Source organism: Psammomys obesus, unplaced genomic scaffold, assembly GCF_907164565.1.
Source record: "Psammomys obesus unplaced genomic scaffold, mPsaObe1.curated_primary_1811, whole genome shotgun sequence".
Lineage (NCBI taxonomy): Eukaryota > Metazoa > Chordata > Mammalia > Rodentia > Muridae > Psammomys > Psammomys obesus.
The window spans coordinates 43,527,007-43,544,585 of NW_026593286.1; the positions used below are offsets into that span (position 1 = coordinate 43,527,007).

The window sequence follows — 17,579 nt, forward strand, 5'->3', positions numbered from 1 at the left end:
TTTCTTTCTTTCTTTCTTTCTTTCTTTCTTTCTTTCTTTCTTTCTTTTTTGGTTGAGATTGCATCTTTCCAGAGGCAAGACTTTTAAATATTTGAACATATTTCATTTTTATTAGACAGTGATTGAAGGAACTTTCCAAGATGGAGAAATTCAGCGTATACCATACCTGAATGACTACCGACCAAGCAAGTGAGTTTGTTGTTGACTCCAAATGCCAATGTCTGTGTTTCCCTGAGAAAAGGAGGCATCCTAGCAGCCAAGGATACACAGTTCCAGGACTCCCACTAATGATTCCAAGAGTCACATAGAGTCCTGGGCTCCTAGCACCCCGTACCTTCTGCCTACTCAAACAGGACTCCCAAATGCAGGGCTCCAGCATTCAGAAATAGGACTCCTCCCACATACCCAAAGATACCTTCCAGCCTCCAATCCACAGTTCTACTGGTCTCCCTGTGGGCACTAGCTGGATAGGAGAATATAGGGCCCCTGATCCAAGATGGTGGCACACAGTGGTGTCTGGGTATTAGGAGAGGAGTGAAGTGTCTGCAGGGTGACGACACTACATTGCTACACATCCTTGGCGAGTCCCCGGAGAGAAGAGAGGACCCCAATAGCCAGGCTGGCATTGTACCACCCTCAGACCTCCAAGTACTCCCACCATCCTGGAGACGACTCCGGACTCCAGAGATATGGAGATCCAGCCTATGATGTATGGCTCCACTAGATGTCTTCAGGAGAGCGGCAGGACGGCACGGGATCACACAGTTAGAAACCCACACACTAATCCCCCTGGCTATAGGTCCAACTGGGTCACAACCAGAATAGAAAAGCTGCAGGCATATCACAGAGATCCACCCCTCACACAACCCAGGCAGGGCTGCTCCTGCAGGCCTGAAAATCCCACCTGGTTCCAGGAATAACCAGCCAATGCTAGCTACAAACACATGGCTAAAGGCCAGTGTGAAAACACAACCAACAAGCTCAGTATCCAAGTGGGTTTCCTAGTAAGGGGAACAGGGACTATTTCTGACATGAACGCAATGGCTGGCTCGTTGACCTCCCTACCCCCCCCCACCCCCTGAGGGAGGAGCAGCCTTGCTAGGCCACAGAGGAGGACATTGCAGCCAGTCCTGATGAGACCTGATAAGCTAGGGTCAAAGATGATAGGGGAGGAGGACCTCCCCTATCAGTGGACTTGGAAAGGTACAGAGAGGAGATGAGGGAGAGATGGTGGGATTGGGAGGGAATGAGGGAAGGGGCTATGGCTGAGATACAAAATAAATAACCTGTGATTAATATAAAAAAAAATAGGGGCTTGAGAGTTGGCTCAGAGGTTAAGAGCACTGTCTGCTATTCCACAGGTCCTGAGTTCAATTCCCAGCAACCACATGGTGGCTCACCACCATCTATAATAAGATCTGGTGACCTCTTCTGTCATGCAGATGTACATGCAAATAGAGCGCTCATTAGTAATATAAAGAAATAAATCTTTAAAAAAAATAAAAATTATTTAAAAAATTGTTTTAAATTAAAAACAACAACAACAAAAGCCTTGGCAGTGTGGCTCCACAGAACCTGCAACAAACACTGGGCATCTTAATGCAGCTGAGGCAAAGGAAATGGCTTTAAATGCTTACGAAGATGTCAGGGGACGTTAAAGAGGAAGCAAGAAAAATCCCTCAAAATGCGAGAAAATACAGTCAAACAAACAGAAGCCTTTAAAGAGGAAATGAATGATTCCCTCAAAGAAATACAGGAAAATAAAATCAGAGTCTTTCAAAGACATGCAGAAAAATGTAATCAAACAAGTGAAGGAAAGGAATAAAACGGTTCAAGACCTGAAAATGGAAGGAGATTCAATAAAGAAAACACAAACTGAGAAAATTCTGGATATGGAAAATGTAGCAAGGAGAACAGGAGCTATAGAAGTAAGTATCAACAACAGAGTACAAGAAATGAAAGAGAGAATCTCAGGTGTAGAAGATAGAATTGAAAAAACTGATACATTTTAAAAAGAAAATACTAAATTGAAAAAATTTCTTGACACAAAATAACCAAGGAATCGACAACACGATGAAAAGACAAAACCTGAGAATAATAGGTATAGAAGAAAAAGAAGACTCCAGGCTCCAAGGACCAGAAAATATTTTCAACACAATCTTAGAAGAGAATGAAATGCCTTTAAGCTTACAGAACACCAAATGTACTAGACCAAAAAAAAAAAAAAAAAAAAAAAAAAAGGAAAAAGAAAAATTCTTCCGGCCACATAATAAATTAAACCCTAAATGTATAAAAAAATATTAAAAGTTGCAAGGGTAAAAGGTCAAGTAATATAAAACAACAGACCAATCAGAACCACACATGACTTCTTAACAGAGACTATGAGAGACAGAAGGATGTCATACAGACCCAAAAAGGACACAGATGCCAGCCCAGACTACAATATCCAGGAAAACTTCCAATCACCATAGATGGAGAAAACAAGATATTCCTTGACAAAACCAAATTTAAATAAATGCAGGCCTCAAGCTGTACTACAGGGCAACAGTAATAAAAACTGCATGGTAATGGCATAGAAACAGAAAGGAGGATCAATGGAATCGCATAGAAGACCCAGAAATAAACCCACACACCTATGAATACTCAATATTTGACAAAGAAGCCAAATCCATTCAATGGAAAAAAGACAGCATCTTCAACAAATGGTGCTGGACCAACTGGATGTCTACATGCAGAAAAATGAAAATAGATCCATATTTATCACCCTGCACAAAACTAAAGTCCAAGTGGATCAAGGACCTCAACATAAAACCAGATACTCTAAATCAGTTGGAAAAAAAAGTGGGAAACAGCCTAGAACTCATTGGCACAGGAGACAACTTCCTGAACAGAACACCAACAGCACAGGCTCTAAGAGCAACAATCAATAAATGGGACCTCATGAAACTGAAAAGCTTCTGTAAAGCAAAAGACACTGTCATCAAAACAAATAGACAGCCTACAGATTGGGAAAGAATCTTCACCAACCCTTTATCTGACAGAGGGCTAATATCCAGTATATATAAAGAACTAAAGAAGCAGAAAAGCAACAAACCAAGTAATCCACTTAAAAAATGGGGAACAGAGCTAAACAGAGAATTCTCGAAAGAGGAACATCGAATGGCAGAGAAACACTTAAAGAAATGCTCAACCTCATTAGCCATTAGGGAAATGCAAATCAAAACGACCCTGAGATATCACCTTACACCCATCAGAATAGCCAAGATGAAAAACTCAAGTGATAGCACATGCTGGAGAGGTTGTGGAGAAAAGGGAACCCTCCTCCATTGCTGGTGGGAATGTAAACTGGTTCAACCACTTTGGAAGTCAATCTGGCACTTTCTCAGACAACTAGGAGTAGTGCTACCTCAAGACCCAGCTATACCACTCCTAGGTATATACCCAAAATTTGCTCAAGTACACAACAAGGACATTTGTTCAACCATGTTCGTAGCAGCTTTATTTGTAATAGCCAGAACTTGGAAACAACCCAGATGTCCATCAACGGAGGAATGGATACAGAAATTGTGGTATTTTTACACAATGGAATACTACTCAGCAATCAAAAAATCATGAAATTTGCAGGCAAGTGGTGGGATCTAGAAAAGATCATTCTGAGTGAAGTATCCCAGAAGGAGAAAGACAAACTTGGTATTTACTCGCTTATATAGACCTACAAGATATGATAAACATAATGAAATCTACACACCTAAAGAAGATAATCAAGAAAGTGAACACAGGCGAAGGTGATTAATCCTCATTTAGAAAGACAAATGGGATGTGCATTGAACTTATGACAGGAGTCTACCACAAAAGGCATCTTAAAGACTCTACCTAGCAGTGTTTCAAAGCAGACACTAAGACTCATAACCAAACCCTCGGCAGAGTGCAGGGAATCATATGAAAGAAGGGAAGTTAGTATGATATGGAAAGGATAGGAGCTCTACAAGGACCAAATATATCTGGACACAGGGTCTTTTCTGAGACTGACACTCAACCAAGGACCATCTATGGATATAACCTAGAACTTCTGTCGGATGTGGCCCGTGGTAGCTCAGTAACCAAGTAGTTTTCCAAAGTAAGGGGAACACGGACTATTTCTAACAGGATCTCAAGGGCAGGCTGTTTGACTCCCCCCCCCCTCCCGGGGAGGAGCAGTCTGTTAGGCCACAGAGGAGGACTTTGCAGCCAGCCGTGAAGATACCTGATAAAACAGGGTCAGATGAAAGGGGAGGAGGTCCTCCCCTTTCAGTGGACTGTGGACTTAGAAAGGGGCAGGGAGGAGACCAGGGAGGGAGTGTGGGGTTGGGGAGGGAATGAGGGAGCAGGATACAGCTGGGACACAGAGTTAACAAAATGTAACTAAAAAGAAAAATAAAAAAATAAAAAAGGAAAAAAAAATAAATGCAGGCATTCAGAAGATACTACAAGGAACACTCAAACCCAAGGAGGCTAACTAAACTGACCCCACCCCCCCCAAAAAAAAAACATAGGATATAAATGACAACACTGCAACAAAACTAAAGATAAACAAGTGTACAAACACCATCAACAACATTATAATATCTATCAACAACAAGGGACTCAATTCTCCAATAAAAAGATACAGACTAACAGAATGGATATGTAAACAGGACTCATCATTCTGCTACATACAAGAAACACACCTTAGCAACAAAGATTTTTATCTCAGAGTAAAGGGCTGAAAAAAGGTTTATCAAGCAAAGGGATCGAAGAAATAAGCCGGAATAGCCATCTTAATATCTAAAAAAAAGGAGACTTTCAATGAAAATTAATCAAAACAGATGGAGATGGTCAATTCATTCTCATCAAAGAAAAAAATCCACCGAGAAAATTCTAAGTTCTGAACATCTATGCCCCAAATACAAGGGTAACCACATTGTAAAAATAAATATATAAACAAATAAATAATTACAAAAATATTGAAGCTTAAAACACACATTGATCCCAAGACATTAATAGTGGGAAACTTGAATGACCCTTTCTCACTAATGGAAAGACCATTGACACAGAAACTAAATAGTGAAATAATAAAACTAACAGATGTCATGAACTATCTATCTACAGAACTTTTCACCCAAGTAACTATCTACAGAACTTTTCACCCAAGCACAAAAGAATATATCTTCTTCTGAGCACCACATAGAACCTTTTCAAACTCCACCATATACTCGGTCACAAAATGAGCCTAAGCTGATACAAGAAAAATTAAATTAACACACTGTATTGTATCAGATCACCATGGATTAAAGCTGGATTTCAAGAACAATAGAAATAACCAAAAAACCTATACAGGGGGAATAGAGAGATGGTTCAGTGGTTAAGAGCTCTGGCTGCTATTCCAGAAGTCTTAAGTTCAATTCCCAGCAAAGACATGGTAGCTCACAACCATCTATACTGTGATCTGATGCCCGCTTCTGGCATGCAGGTGTACATGCAGATAGAGCACTCACATATATTAAATAAATAACTCTACACAGTCATAGAAATTGAGCAACTCCCTACTTGGTGATCACAGGGTAAAAGTTGAAATAAAGAAATTAAAGATTTCCTAAAATTCAATGAAAATAAAGACACAACATACACAAACTCATGGGACACAAAGCAGTGCTAAGAGGAACATTCATAGCACTAAGTGCCTTCATAAAAAACTGGAGGGGCTCAACCATGTTTGTAGCAGCCTTATTTGTAATAGCCAGAAGCTGAAAACAGCCCAGATGCCCCTCAGTGGAGGAATGGATGCACAAATTGTGGTACATCTACACAATGGAATATTACTCAGCAATAAAAAACAAGGAAATCATGAAATTTGCAGGTAAATGGTGGGATCTGGATAAGATCATCCTGAGTGAGGTATTCCAGAAGCAGAAAGATGCACACGGTATATACTCACTCATATAGACATATAATATAGGATAAACCTACTAAAATCTGTACACCTAAAGAAACTAATCAAGAGGGAGGACTCTTGCTAAAATGCTCAATTCCTATCCAGAAAGGCAAAGAGGCTGGTCATCAGAAGAAGGAGAAAAGAGGAAACAAGTCAGAAGCCTGACACAGAGGACCTGTGAAAAAAGCTCTACCCTGCAGACTATCAATGGAGATGCTGAGACTTATGGGCAACCTTTGGGCAGAGTGCATGGAATCTTAGGAAAGAAGTGGGAAACAGTAAGATCTGGAGAGGACAGGAACTCTACAAGGACAGCAACAGAACCAAAAAATTTGAGCACAGGGGTCTTTCCTGAGACTGATATTCCAACCAAGGACTATGCATGGAGATAACCTAAGACCCCTGCACAGATGTAGCCCATGGCAGTTCAGTATCCAAGTGGGTTCCATTGTAATAGGAACAGGGACTGTCTCTGACATGAACTGATTGGCCTGCTCTGTAATTACCTCCCCCTGAGGGGGAAGCAGCATTACTAGGCCACAGAAGAAGACACTGCAGCCACTCCTGATGAGACCTAAGGATCTCATCAGGAGATCAGTGAGGATCAGAAGGAAGGAAAAGAAGACCTCCCCTATCAGTGGACTTGGGGAGGGGCATGCATGCAGAGGGTGGAGGAAGGGAGGGATTGGGACTGGAGGAGGGAGAGAACCACAGGGGGAATACAAAGTGAATAAAGTGTAATTAATAAAGAAAAAAACTGGAGGGGCCTCATACTAACAATTTAACAGCTCACCTGAAAGCTCTAGAAAAAAAAGGAAGCAAGAGGAGGAGATGGCAGGAAGTAATCAAACTCAGGTCTGAAAACAATAAATTAGAAACAAAGAGAACAAAAAAAGAATCAATGAAACAAAGAGCTGGTTCTTTGAGAAAATCAACAAGAAAGACAAACCCTTAGCCAAGCTAACCAAAAGCAGAGAAGCAGTATCCAAATCAACAGAATCAGAGATGAAAAGGAGGGTGCAACAAGATGCACTGAGGAAATCCAAAGAATCATTAGGTCTTCCTTCAAAAGCCCATACTCACACAATTGGGTAATCTAAATAAAATGGACAATTTTCTGGATGGATTCCACTTAACAAAGTTAAATCAAGATCAGGTAAACAATTTTAATAGACCCATAACCCTTAAGGAAAGAGAAATAGTCACTGAAAGTCTCTCATCTAAACACAGCCCTGGGCCAAATGGCTTGGACACAGAATTCTACCAGATTTTCAAAGAACAAATCCCAATACTCCTCAAACTATTTCACAAAAGAGAAACAGAAAGAACATTGACAAAATCATTCTATGACAACACAGTCACCCTGATACCAAAACCATATGAAGAACCAAAAAAGAAAGAGAATTTCAGACCAGTTTCCCTTATGAACATTGATGGAAAAATACTCAATAAAATGCTCAGACACTGCATCTAAAAACACATCAAAAATACCCACCATGATCAAGTAGGCTACATTCCATTCATGGACGGGGGTTCAATATACAAAAACTTAGTGGATGGCTCTTTGATCACCTCCCTCTTGAGGTTACAGCCTTCCTAGGCCACAGAGGAAGATGATGCAGCCAGCCCTTATGAGACTTGATAGGATAGGATCAGACAGAAGAAAATGCCCTCCCCTATCAGTAGACTAGGGATGGAGCAATGGGGGAAAAGAGGGAGGGTGGGTAGGACTGAAAGGAGTTGGAGGGGGCTACAACCAGGATACAAAGTAAATAAACTGAAATAATATAATATAATTAATATAATAAACTTTAAAATAAAAACACAAGTGATTGTTGATCACCTCTTCCTGGGGTGGGTGCAGCCTTCCTAGGCCACAGAGGAAGACAATGCAGCCAGACATGATGAGACCTGATAAGCTAGGAACAGACAGAAGGGGAGAAGGACCTCCCTTATCAGGGGACAAGATAAAGGGTATAGGGGGAGAAGAGGAAGGGAAGGTGGGACTGGGAGGAGTCAAAGGAGAGGGCTGCAGCAGGGATACAAAGTGAATAAATTATAATAAATAAATTAAAAATATTTTTCTTTAAAAATTTATAAATAAATAAGTAAAATTATTTATTTAAAAAGCAAGTGATTGAGGTAGGCACCTGGCATTAATGTCTGTCCACTACAAAAGCACATGTATGTGTATATGCACACACTCATACACAAGCACACACACAAATACACACAAAGAGAGAAATCTGGACTTCTACATCATATATACATATAAATTTGGTAGGCCTGGTGGCTCATGCCTGTAATTCCAGAACAAAAAGGTCAGGTCAGAGGGATGATGATAAGTTTGAGGAGCAATCTGGGTTATATAATGAACTTCTGGACAGTCTAACTACAAAATGAGATTCTGTCTCATGAAACAAACGACCAAAAAACTGTAGTACACACCAAAACAGTGAAAATGTAAAAGATTTATCATGAAGAAATCCAAAAAGATGTACAAATTCTTTCATCTCTTTACACAATTCATCTCATGACACTTCCTAGGATAATGCAACATCAGACAGTTTAAATGTCATGAGAGTTCATCCTTATCTTGAAACAGTAAGAGAAGAAATTCCTGTAAGTCTTTGCTACTAGAAGACCAGAGCTCTTGTCTGTCACTGTCTCAGCATCAGTAGCCCAGAAAGAGGGTGCTTCTAGAATTGGGATAACATGAACACAGTAGGATGGTTCTTCACTGTTAATATGACAGGACTTGGAATTACCTGGGTACATCCTGGTACATTTCAAGTAATTTCCAGGAAAGATTAACTGAAGAGGGAAACCCCACCCTAAAAGTGGTCAGCAGACTCTTGTGAGTTTATAAAGAGAGACGGATGAGCACTGGGACTGCCTTTCTTCAGCTTCCTGTCCTATCAAGATGTGATTATCCTAACCATGGCATCCATCACTACTGTGGATGTTAATCCTTCCCCACCATAATGGAAACTTAACTGTGAAACCAAATAAATTCTTCCTTCTATAAGCTAATTTTGAGTCTCATTTTATTGCCATGTCAAGAAATGTAACTAATATACACAATTAAATATTCAGTAAATAACCTGCAAAATTATTAGCATTAAATCATGGGTGGTGTTAGTCCTGGAGAGGAAAGTGTAGCTGTTGGTCCTTGGTCACCAGCTGTAACCACAGAAGCAGGAAGATAATGAGACTGGTGTAGAAATGGGAACACAGACATTCTGGAACATGTCCATATCCCATTAAATTATACTAAAACCTAAACTCAAAGTGAACCAGCATATAAAAGGAAATGTCAACATTTCAAATTTCTGGACAAATGTCAAAACATTCCAATGCTAGGTCCACAAATATAGGCTGTATTTAGATTAAGATCTTATCAGGAAAGATGTAATAATTTTATTAATTTTGGTCTAAAGAGAGCTCAACAGAGCATAACAAAAAGCACATACATCTATTACATTACATTTAATATAAAATGTTATGGATAGAATGGATGTATAATAAAATTTCCACGTGCAAAAAATTCTTAATTATTTTTAAATGCCAAACATCAGAATTATATTTACTCATCAAAATGTCAATTGACAAGTTAAAGAGAGCAATAATGAAATCACTCACATTTACTCATGGATTTTTACTGTGTGATTTATTTTGTAATACAATGGGTAATAAACTGCGAGTTGAACAGAAAACAAGTAGCATGAAATAAATACAATCGTTAATGTATAACCTTTGATTATGATGGTAGAGCAGCTTGTAAGGAGTTTTTGGTAATAGCTTAGACGCTTGCAATTCCCATCTATGCAGCATTTTCTCTGCTAAGAAAAATGTCAACCCTTAGACATTAGGGCATCTACAAAGAGCATCAACGAAGGGGATAATTCAGTGTGTTTATCTCATAACACTGTCCCAGAGAGAAGCTAAGAAAATGAGAAACAACAGCCATGCTTAGGTACTAGGTGGTAGGTGGTCATGACTTTACCGGATGCTCGTGAACCAGGTAATGGAAGTGTGCCTGGATAAAGAAAACTAGATATCTCTGAAATAAGAAATGAGCTCCTTCCTTAGCCCTGAGGGAGATGCAAATCAAAACAATCCTGACATTTCACCTTACACCCCTCAGAATGACTAAGATCAAAACCACAAGTGACAACACATGCTGGAGAGGATATGGAGAAAGGGGAACCCTCCTCCATTGCTGGTGGGAATGTCAACTTGTAAAACCATTTTGGAAATAAATCTGGCGCTTTCTCAATTAGGAATAGTGTTATAGATCCAGCTATACCACTCCTAGGCATATATCCAAAATATGCTCAAGTATTCAACAAGGACATTTTTTCAACCATGTTCTTAGCAGCTTTATTTGTAATAGCCAGAACCTGGAAACAACCCAGATGTGATGATTTTTAAACCATTTTAGGGGATTATGCCTTCTAATTTCTATACCAAGGCTATGTGACTCAAAATTATGTAGACTTTTTTGTGGTTGAAGGATGAACAGAAGGTTGGATATGTATCTCTCCTGATAGTATGCTTGTTTGGTATGCTGAAGGCCTAGGCTCAATCCCCAGGATCCATAAAATCAGCTGCGGTATTGTAAGATTATAATCTCAACATGCAGTACTATTATTTAACAACAGGAACAGGGCCTCTATGAATTACTCTCCTTTTAATTGTTCCATGGTTTTTATTTAATGATGTATTATTAAAAAATAAAAACATTAAAGTCAAATATATAGTCCATGGTGGTCAGATAGGATACGAGGGATTATTTCAATCTTCTTGTATCTGTTGAGGCTTGCTTTGTGACCAACTATATGGTTTTTGGAGAAGGTTCCATGAGGTGCTGAGAAGAAGGTAAATTCTTTTGTATTTAGGTGAAAGGTTCTGTAGATGTCTGTTAGGTCCATTTGATTCATTGATTCTTTGTTTAATTTCTGTTTTGTTGACCTGTCCTTTGTTGAGAGTGGGGTGTGGAAGTCTCCCACTATTAATGTGTGGGGATCTATGTGTAGTTTATGTTTTAGTAATATTTATTCTACTAATGTGGGTGTCCTTGTATTTGGAGCATAGATGTTCAGAATTGTGATTTCTTCATGGTGGAATTTTCTTTTGATGAGTATGAAGTGTCCTTCCCCATCTCTTTTTGATTAATTCTGGTTGAAAGTCAATTTTATTAGATATTAGAATGGCTGCTCCTGCTTGCTTCTTGGGTCCATTTGCATGGAAAACCATCTTCCAGCCCTTTACTCTCAGGTAATACCTATTTTTGTGACTTAGGTGAATTTCTTATATGTAACAGATTGTTGGGTCTTGTCTTTTCTGAGACTGGTACTCCAACCAAGAACCATGCATGGTGTTAACCTAGAACCCCTGCACAGATGTAGCCCATGGCAGCTCAGTCTCCAAGTGGGTTTCCTAGTAATGGGAACAGGGGCTTTCTCCGACATGAAATCAGTGCCTGGCTCTTTGATCACCTCCCCCTGAAGGAGGATGACACGCCACAGAGGAAGACAATGCAGACAGTTCTGATGAGACCTGATAGGCTAGGGTCAGATGGAAGAGGAGAAAGACCTCCCTTATCAGTGAACTGGGGAAGGGGCATGGGAGGAAAAGGAGGGAAGGAGGGTGGGATTGGGAGGGAATGATGGAGGGGTCTACAGCTGGGATACAAAGTGAATAAATTATAATAATTAAAAAAATTAAGTCAAATATTTAATTCAAAGGATCATACCTATTAAGCTTTTTTTACACCTGATGTCAGGACACCTTTTCAGCATATGCTATATGACATTTCTGGCAATGGAGGTAGATATTTATTTTTCTGCATTATAACCAAATATAAGTACTACTATTTGCTGAATATTATGACTTACTCTTTAACACATAAGAGTCAGAAGTAATTAGCCAAACTTAAGGTGAAATGTCTAGTATGAAGTTCTAATCTACAGGTAGAACAAAATACTGATCAATAATTTTCTAGTTAGCTTAGAAAAGCTTAGAAAAAAGAACAAATGAATTGAAGGTGAAGAAAGTTGGGGAAGAATGAGGCACTGCAGAAAATCTCAAGTGCATGTATTTCTAACTTCTCCATGGTGTCCTCCCACAGTGCACAATGACTGGAACTCACTGATATGGAACTGGAATTCCATTGAATGGTTGAAATTTTCCAATGAAAACCAATCCAAATATACTGATTTCAAGAAGAGGTGGGGTACATTTAAAGCTTTGAAAAAGAAAACTGTGATCTAATCTATGCAAATCAAAAGGTCTGGAAAGATTTGTGAACCAGCTGATGAGTTGTGACATAAGAATTTTACATGGGGCACTACAGGGTTGTAGGGTTGTTTCTAGACTATGCTACTGTAAAAGGAAACAACATTTCCCTTTGAGTGTATTTTACCAGAGAAGCAAGTTACAGACATCACACAATGTCACATTGCTTCCCTTTTTTCAAAACAACAAATAATGTATTTCTGCATTCACAGATTTGAACTGTTTTTTTCCAAAATTTTTATTTTTTAATATTAATTACAGTTTATTCACTTTGTATCCCAGCTGTAGCCCCTTCCCTCATTCCCTCCCAATCCCCAACCACCCTCCCTCATCTCCTCTCATGCCCCTCTCTAAGTCCATTGATGTGGGGGGTCCTCCTCCCCTTCCCTCTGACCCTAGTCTATCAGTTCCCATCAGGGCTGGCTATATTGTCTTCCTCTGTGGCCTAGCAAGGCTGCTCCTCCCTGGGAGGGGGGGAGAGGTCAAAGAGCCAGCCACTGAGTTCATGTCATAGACAGTCCCTGTTCCCCTTACTAAGGTAATCATTTGGATACTGAGCTACCATGGGCTACATCCGAGCAGGGGTTCTAGGTTATATCCATGCATGGTCCTTGGTTGGAGAAACAGCCTCAGAAAAGACCCCTGTGCCCAGATATATTTGGGCCTTGTGGCGCTCCTGTCCTCTCCAGGTCTTACTAACTCCCCCTTCTTTTATATGATTCCCTTCACTCTGCCGAAGGTTTGGTTGTGAGTCTCAGCATCTGCTATGATACACTGCTAGGTAGAGTCTTTCAGAGGCCCTCTGTGGTAGGCTCCTGTCCTGTTTTTATTTTATTTTATTTTTTATTTTAATCACTGGTCATTCACTTGTATTCCAGTCATAGCCCACTCCCTCTTTCCCTTCCAAACCACCCTCCCTCCCTCATCTCCTCCCTGCCTCTTTCCAAATCCACTGATAGGGGAGTTCCTCCTCCCCTTCCATCTGACCCCTGCTTATCAGGTATCTTCAGGACTGGCTGCAATGTCCTGATCTGTGTTCTGTCCTGTTTTAAAGATCACATTATCTAAATTTCTACTGACTCTACCAGTCTGCTTATACGCCCAAGTGTTTGTACTGCTTACTTCACCAACAGTAACTTAATAATCTCATTACACCATCATAAAACCGTTTGAATATTTTGTTCCTATGCTAAATCAGTGGCTTTATAATTTACACTTACTTGCCCTTCATTACAGGAAATGCCATGGCTGAAAAGATCACTCTTCAAATAAATAATGAAAAATACTCCTCACTGGAATCAGGGAATTCTTAACTTCCTTTGGAAGTGTTTAAGTTACACCTGGTTTTAGTTCTGGTCTGGTATTATTGTATGTGTCAGGGCATCATTTGTTTATTTGAGGTCCTTCAGGAGGGTAGTTGCCTAGTGTGCATGGAGCCCTGAGTTTGATCCCAAGCAGCTCGTAAACAGGTGCAATGGTTTATGCCTATCCCCAACACTTGCAATGTGGAGACTTGATGATCAAAATTCAACTTCACTGTCCTGGCTACACAGTGAGTGTGAGGCCAAAAAAGGATACATGGATTTTAAACTAACCAAAGAAAGGCTCATGTTGGGTAAAACACATTTCACTTAGCTTCACCAAATAAGGCAGAACATTAACACTGCAGTCTCTGGTTCTGGGCTACCTATTGTACAGACAGTAAATAATCACAATTGATTTTACTGTTTAGTCATTTTTACTTATGGTCAACTTCCAACACTTTGTTATGGATAATAATGTAATAATTAGATTTTCTATACTTTTCTTTGACAATTTACAACATCTACTTAAATTGTAGAACAGAACCTAACAGCTCATTTCGGTCTGTTTACCTATAATCTTACCTAATTGTCATCTCTTCCAGCTTTCAATCGTCTAGAAATTAGATTAATGTTATTTAAGTATTCACTCTAAAATTCCCAGAAACAGGTTGCTCTCTACTGTTACAGGATATTTGAACCCATTGTGAACCCCAAGATTGTGAACTATAAAAACCTGTTTATTGTTTGGAGTGGCTCGGCCCTAACACAAATCTTTAATCCAAGAACTTTCCCTTCATTGTAAACAGGTGATTTCGGTGTGGCTAAGCACATAGCACATACCCAAGAGCTTTTGGGTTTTTAGCCTTTGGCTTTTCCCTCCTAGGCTGTTGGGTGAGCTAGCAGGCCTTTTCATCCTAGGCCATCAGGTGAGATAGCTAGCTTTCGGCTTTGGGCTTTTGATTTTTAGGTTCTGGATTTAGGCTTTTTCCTTCTGGGAAAAAGGTGAGTAGATAGGTCAGCTGGGTGCTTTCTCTGTCTCTCTGAGTTTGCAGGGTTTCACCCCAGCATCTGGCTCTTGAGACTTTGTTGGTAAAATAAAATTGTTGGGATTTTCATTTTTTTTAAAAAACAACACTACTAAAATTCTCCTTCCATAAGGAAAGATTTCAGATTATTTTATTCTACGCAATTTCAAAATTGCTAGAGAGTATATAATATGTTCATATGTATTGTTAACTAAGCATATTAAGTCAACTTTTTAATTATGGTGCCACCAAAATATATTAATTAGTAATACTTTTAGATGGAATTGCTCTAATATAAATTAGAACAATTTATATTAGATAAATATAAATTTTTATATTTATATAGAAATATAAATAGGTTTGATAAATAGGAAAAGCAAATGTCTTATTTGCACTTTATTAGCAATACTGACTTGACTCCCAAGTTTGCTTACCTTTCTTCCTGCTGAAAGCACGGTTCATGATGTGGAGCCTTGCAACAGCTCAACTCAGTAACACTATCCTGTTAAAACATAAATGATGCATTGATGAATTACCTCTTCTGTGTTGATGACATTTTTTGTTTGCTTTTCTGACAGGTCTTGCTATGTAGCCAAATCTGGCTTCAAATTAAGGGCAATTTTTCTTGCCTCTGCTTCCAAATTGCTGGGGTTATAGTATTACCACCACCCCCAACTCAGTGCAATTTAAATTAGAAATCCTTTAAGAGGTGTCGGCTACTCGACAGGCAATAGTCTACTAAGTCCCGCACAGGGATAGATAAAGATAAACTTAAATAGGTATGTTATGAGAGAAGGAGTTAAGTGAAATATGTCAGCTAAAAGTCCTCCCAGGCATACATATAGTTTGTTATATTCATCTGTAAATTTAAGGAAAGCTACATCTCTTCTGAACTTGTGAAAAATAAATGCAGTCAAGTTTGGAGTTCTCCTTAACAATAGAGATACATAGGAAAAAATGTTATGCTTTTTTTAACAGCAAAATCATTTTATAAATACATTTACACATACAATAACTTGGCCAAGGGACTCTCCAGCCCAGACACTTTATTTATTTGGCTAATGTTTCATTTAAAAATTACTTCTAGAGTCCGTCTCAGACATATTACACAGTAACGGTTTATGGGGAGGTTACAGTTAGAATAGCTGTTTGGGGCCATGGAAGGAATTAATAGGTGACTACGGAAGGAGTATTCTCTTTAAAGAGGCGGGCACTCTCATGCTGATATTGCAGGGGCCTTCACTTTAACTAGGACCCCAAGGTGATTCAAAAGATACTATAGAATTAAAAATATATTATTCTTTTATCACTTGAATTTTTACCATTACTTCAATCATATAACATTAAAATATATGCTTAATAATTTGCTTCCATGACAGTCCTAAATCACAGAATCAGTAGGAATTCATGCACTCAACTGAACATGCTCGTTCTGTGTATGTCAAATGGTAAGAGAGCAAGAGAACTCAAGGTAAAGCTTTTCTACAGCCTGTTCACTGATGTCTATATGTCAGCTTACAAAAGAGAAAGGCCAAGAGCTAACTATGACTCTGGAAACACTTTCCTTACCATGTTCCTGAGCTCAGTATCTTTGCTACTCTCTCGAGATAACTGTAGCAAGCCTTTCAGTATGCCAGTCATAATAGAAGCTACTACTGCAGGAGCACTGTCAACGCATAGATTAGCCTTTCAAGCACTGGGCTACACAACAGCATCTCCATCAACCTCTTCTTTAAACAATACATATCTAATAGGGGAATTTCTAGTCCAGAGTGATATAACCCAGTGAGATCTGAACAATCTCCCCTGAAACCAAGATTGAAAACATGGAAAGTATAGAGGAACCTGAAGAAAATTCTTTTCTCAAGAACCATCCTTAAAGTTTACAGAGAACAGCACCCATTACACAGAATCCAACAGCAAGGAGAGAAACTAATTTCTAAGAGAGTTAGATTAGTAAGAAATGTCTCATTTTTCAGTAGAAAATGAGTAAAGCCAGAATTGAAGCTAACAAACTTTAAAAGATGACCCCTCAGAATGAAACTGCTCCTAAGAATATTATTTCCAAAGTACACTCAAGAATGTATATGGCTGATTGGCAGCTCACTCTCCATGTGGATCTTCAACTGAGGGGATAACAGGGCTGCCTCTATCATGAACTCGGTTGACTGTTCTTTGATCACTCGCCTCTAGTGATGCAGCCTTGCCAGGCCACAGAGGAAGAGGACACAGGCAGTCCTGATGTGACTTATCAAGCTATGGGAAGATGGCAATGGTAGAGAACTCCCCTTTTTGATGGACTAGGGGAAGGCACTGGGGGAAAGAGAAAGGGAGGCTGGCACTGGGAGAGTTGAGGGAGGGAGCTTCAATTGGATATATAAAATGAATAAATTGTGAAGAAAAAAATTAAAATTAAAAAATACTTTATAGATTATAGAATTATTCACCACCCAGGAAAGTAAAATTCATATAAACTAACATTCCTTTCTATATATGTACATCATATGCATATACACATACATACATATATACATACACACATATACATATACTGATATATACACATACATATGCATGAACACATAAATACATATACATGCATATACATACAGACATACATACATATTTAAAATCAGGTGTGCAAAAAAGCCAAAAATTAAAATCCAAACTGAAAAGAAAAATCAACTGGCCCAAAAGAGGGGAGATAGTGGGTATTTGAGGAACGCATTAGGACCTACTTGCATAGGAAGAAGCCAGGGTAAAAAGTAACGATGTTAAGAAAAATATTCTCAAAGTACAGAATCATCTACGCTGAAACAAATATGGATGGCATACTTCACTTGTGTAGATTGTGGCAGACATCAAACGGCATGTTTCATTTTGAGCCACAGACTTTTAGTTCTTTGGAGAAATACCATGCAAAACTTTATCTACTTTAAAAAAAAATCACAGCCATTCGATTATACCAATGTACACATTCTTAGCTCTCTTCATTTCAGT

General features: G+C 39.0%; 1 protein-coding gene across 4 annotated transcripts in view; it reads right to left on the reverse strand.

The window, feature by feature from the left end:
* Positions 1-17,579, reverse strand: part of Gulp1 (GULP PTB domain containing engulfment adaptor 1) — a 280,339-nt gene that overhangs the window by 106,609 nt on the left and 156,151 nt on the right. For all 4 annotated transcript variants that reach the window (XM_055617032.1, XM_055617034.1, XM_055617031.1 and 1 more), the window contains one exon: positions 15,014-15,081. In XM_055617032.1, coding sequence (XP_055473007.1) covers positions 15,014-15,041 — 28 coding nt within the window. In that variant the 5' untranslated portion in view covers positions 15,042-15,081. The remainder of the gene's footprint in view (positions 1-15,013; positions 15,082-17,579) is intronic.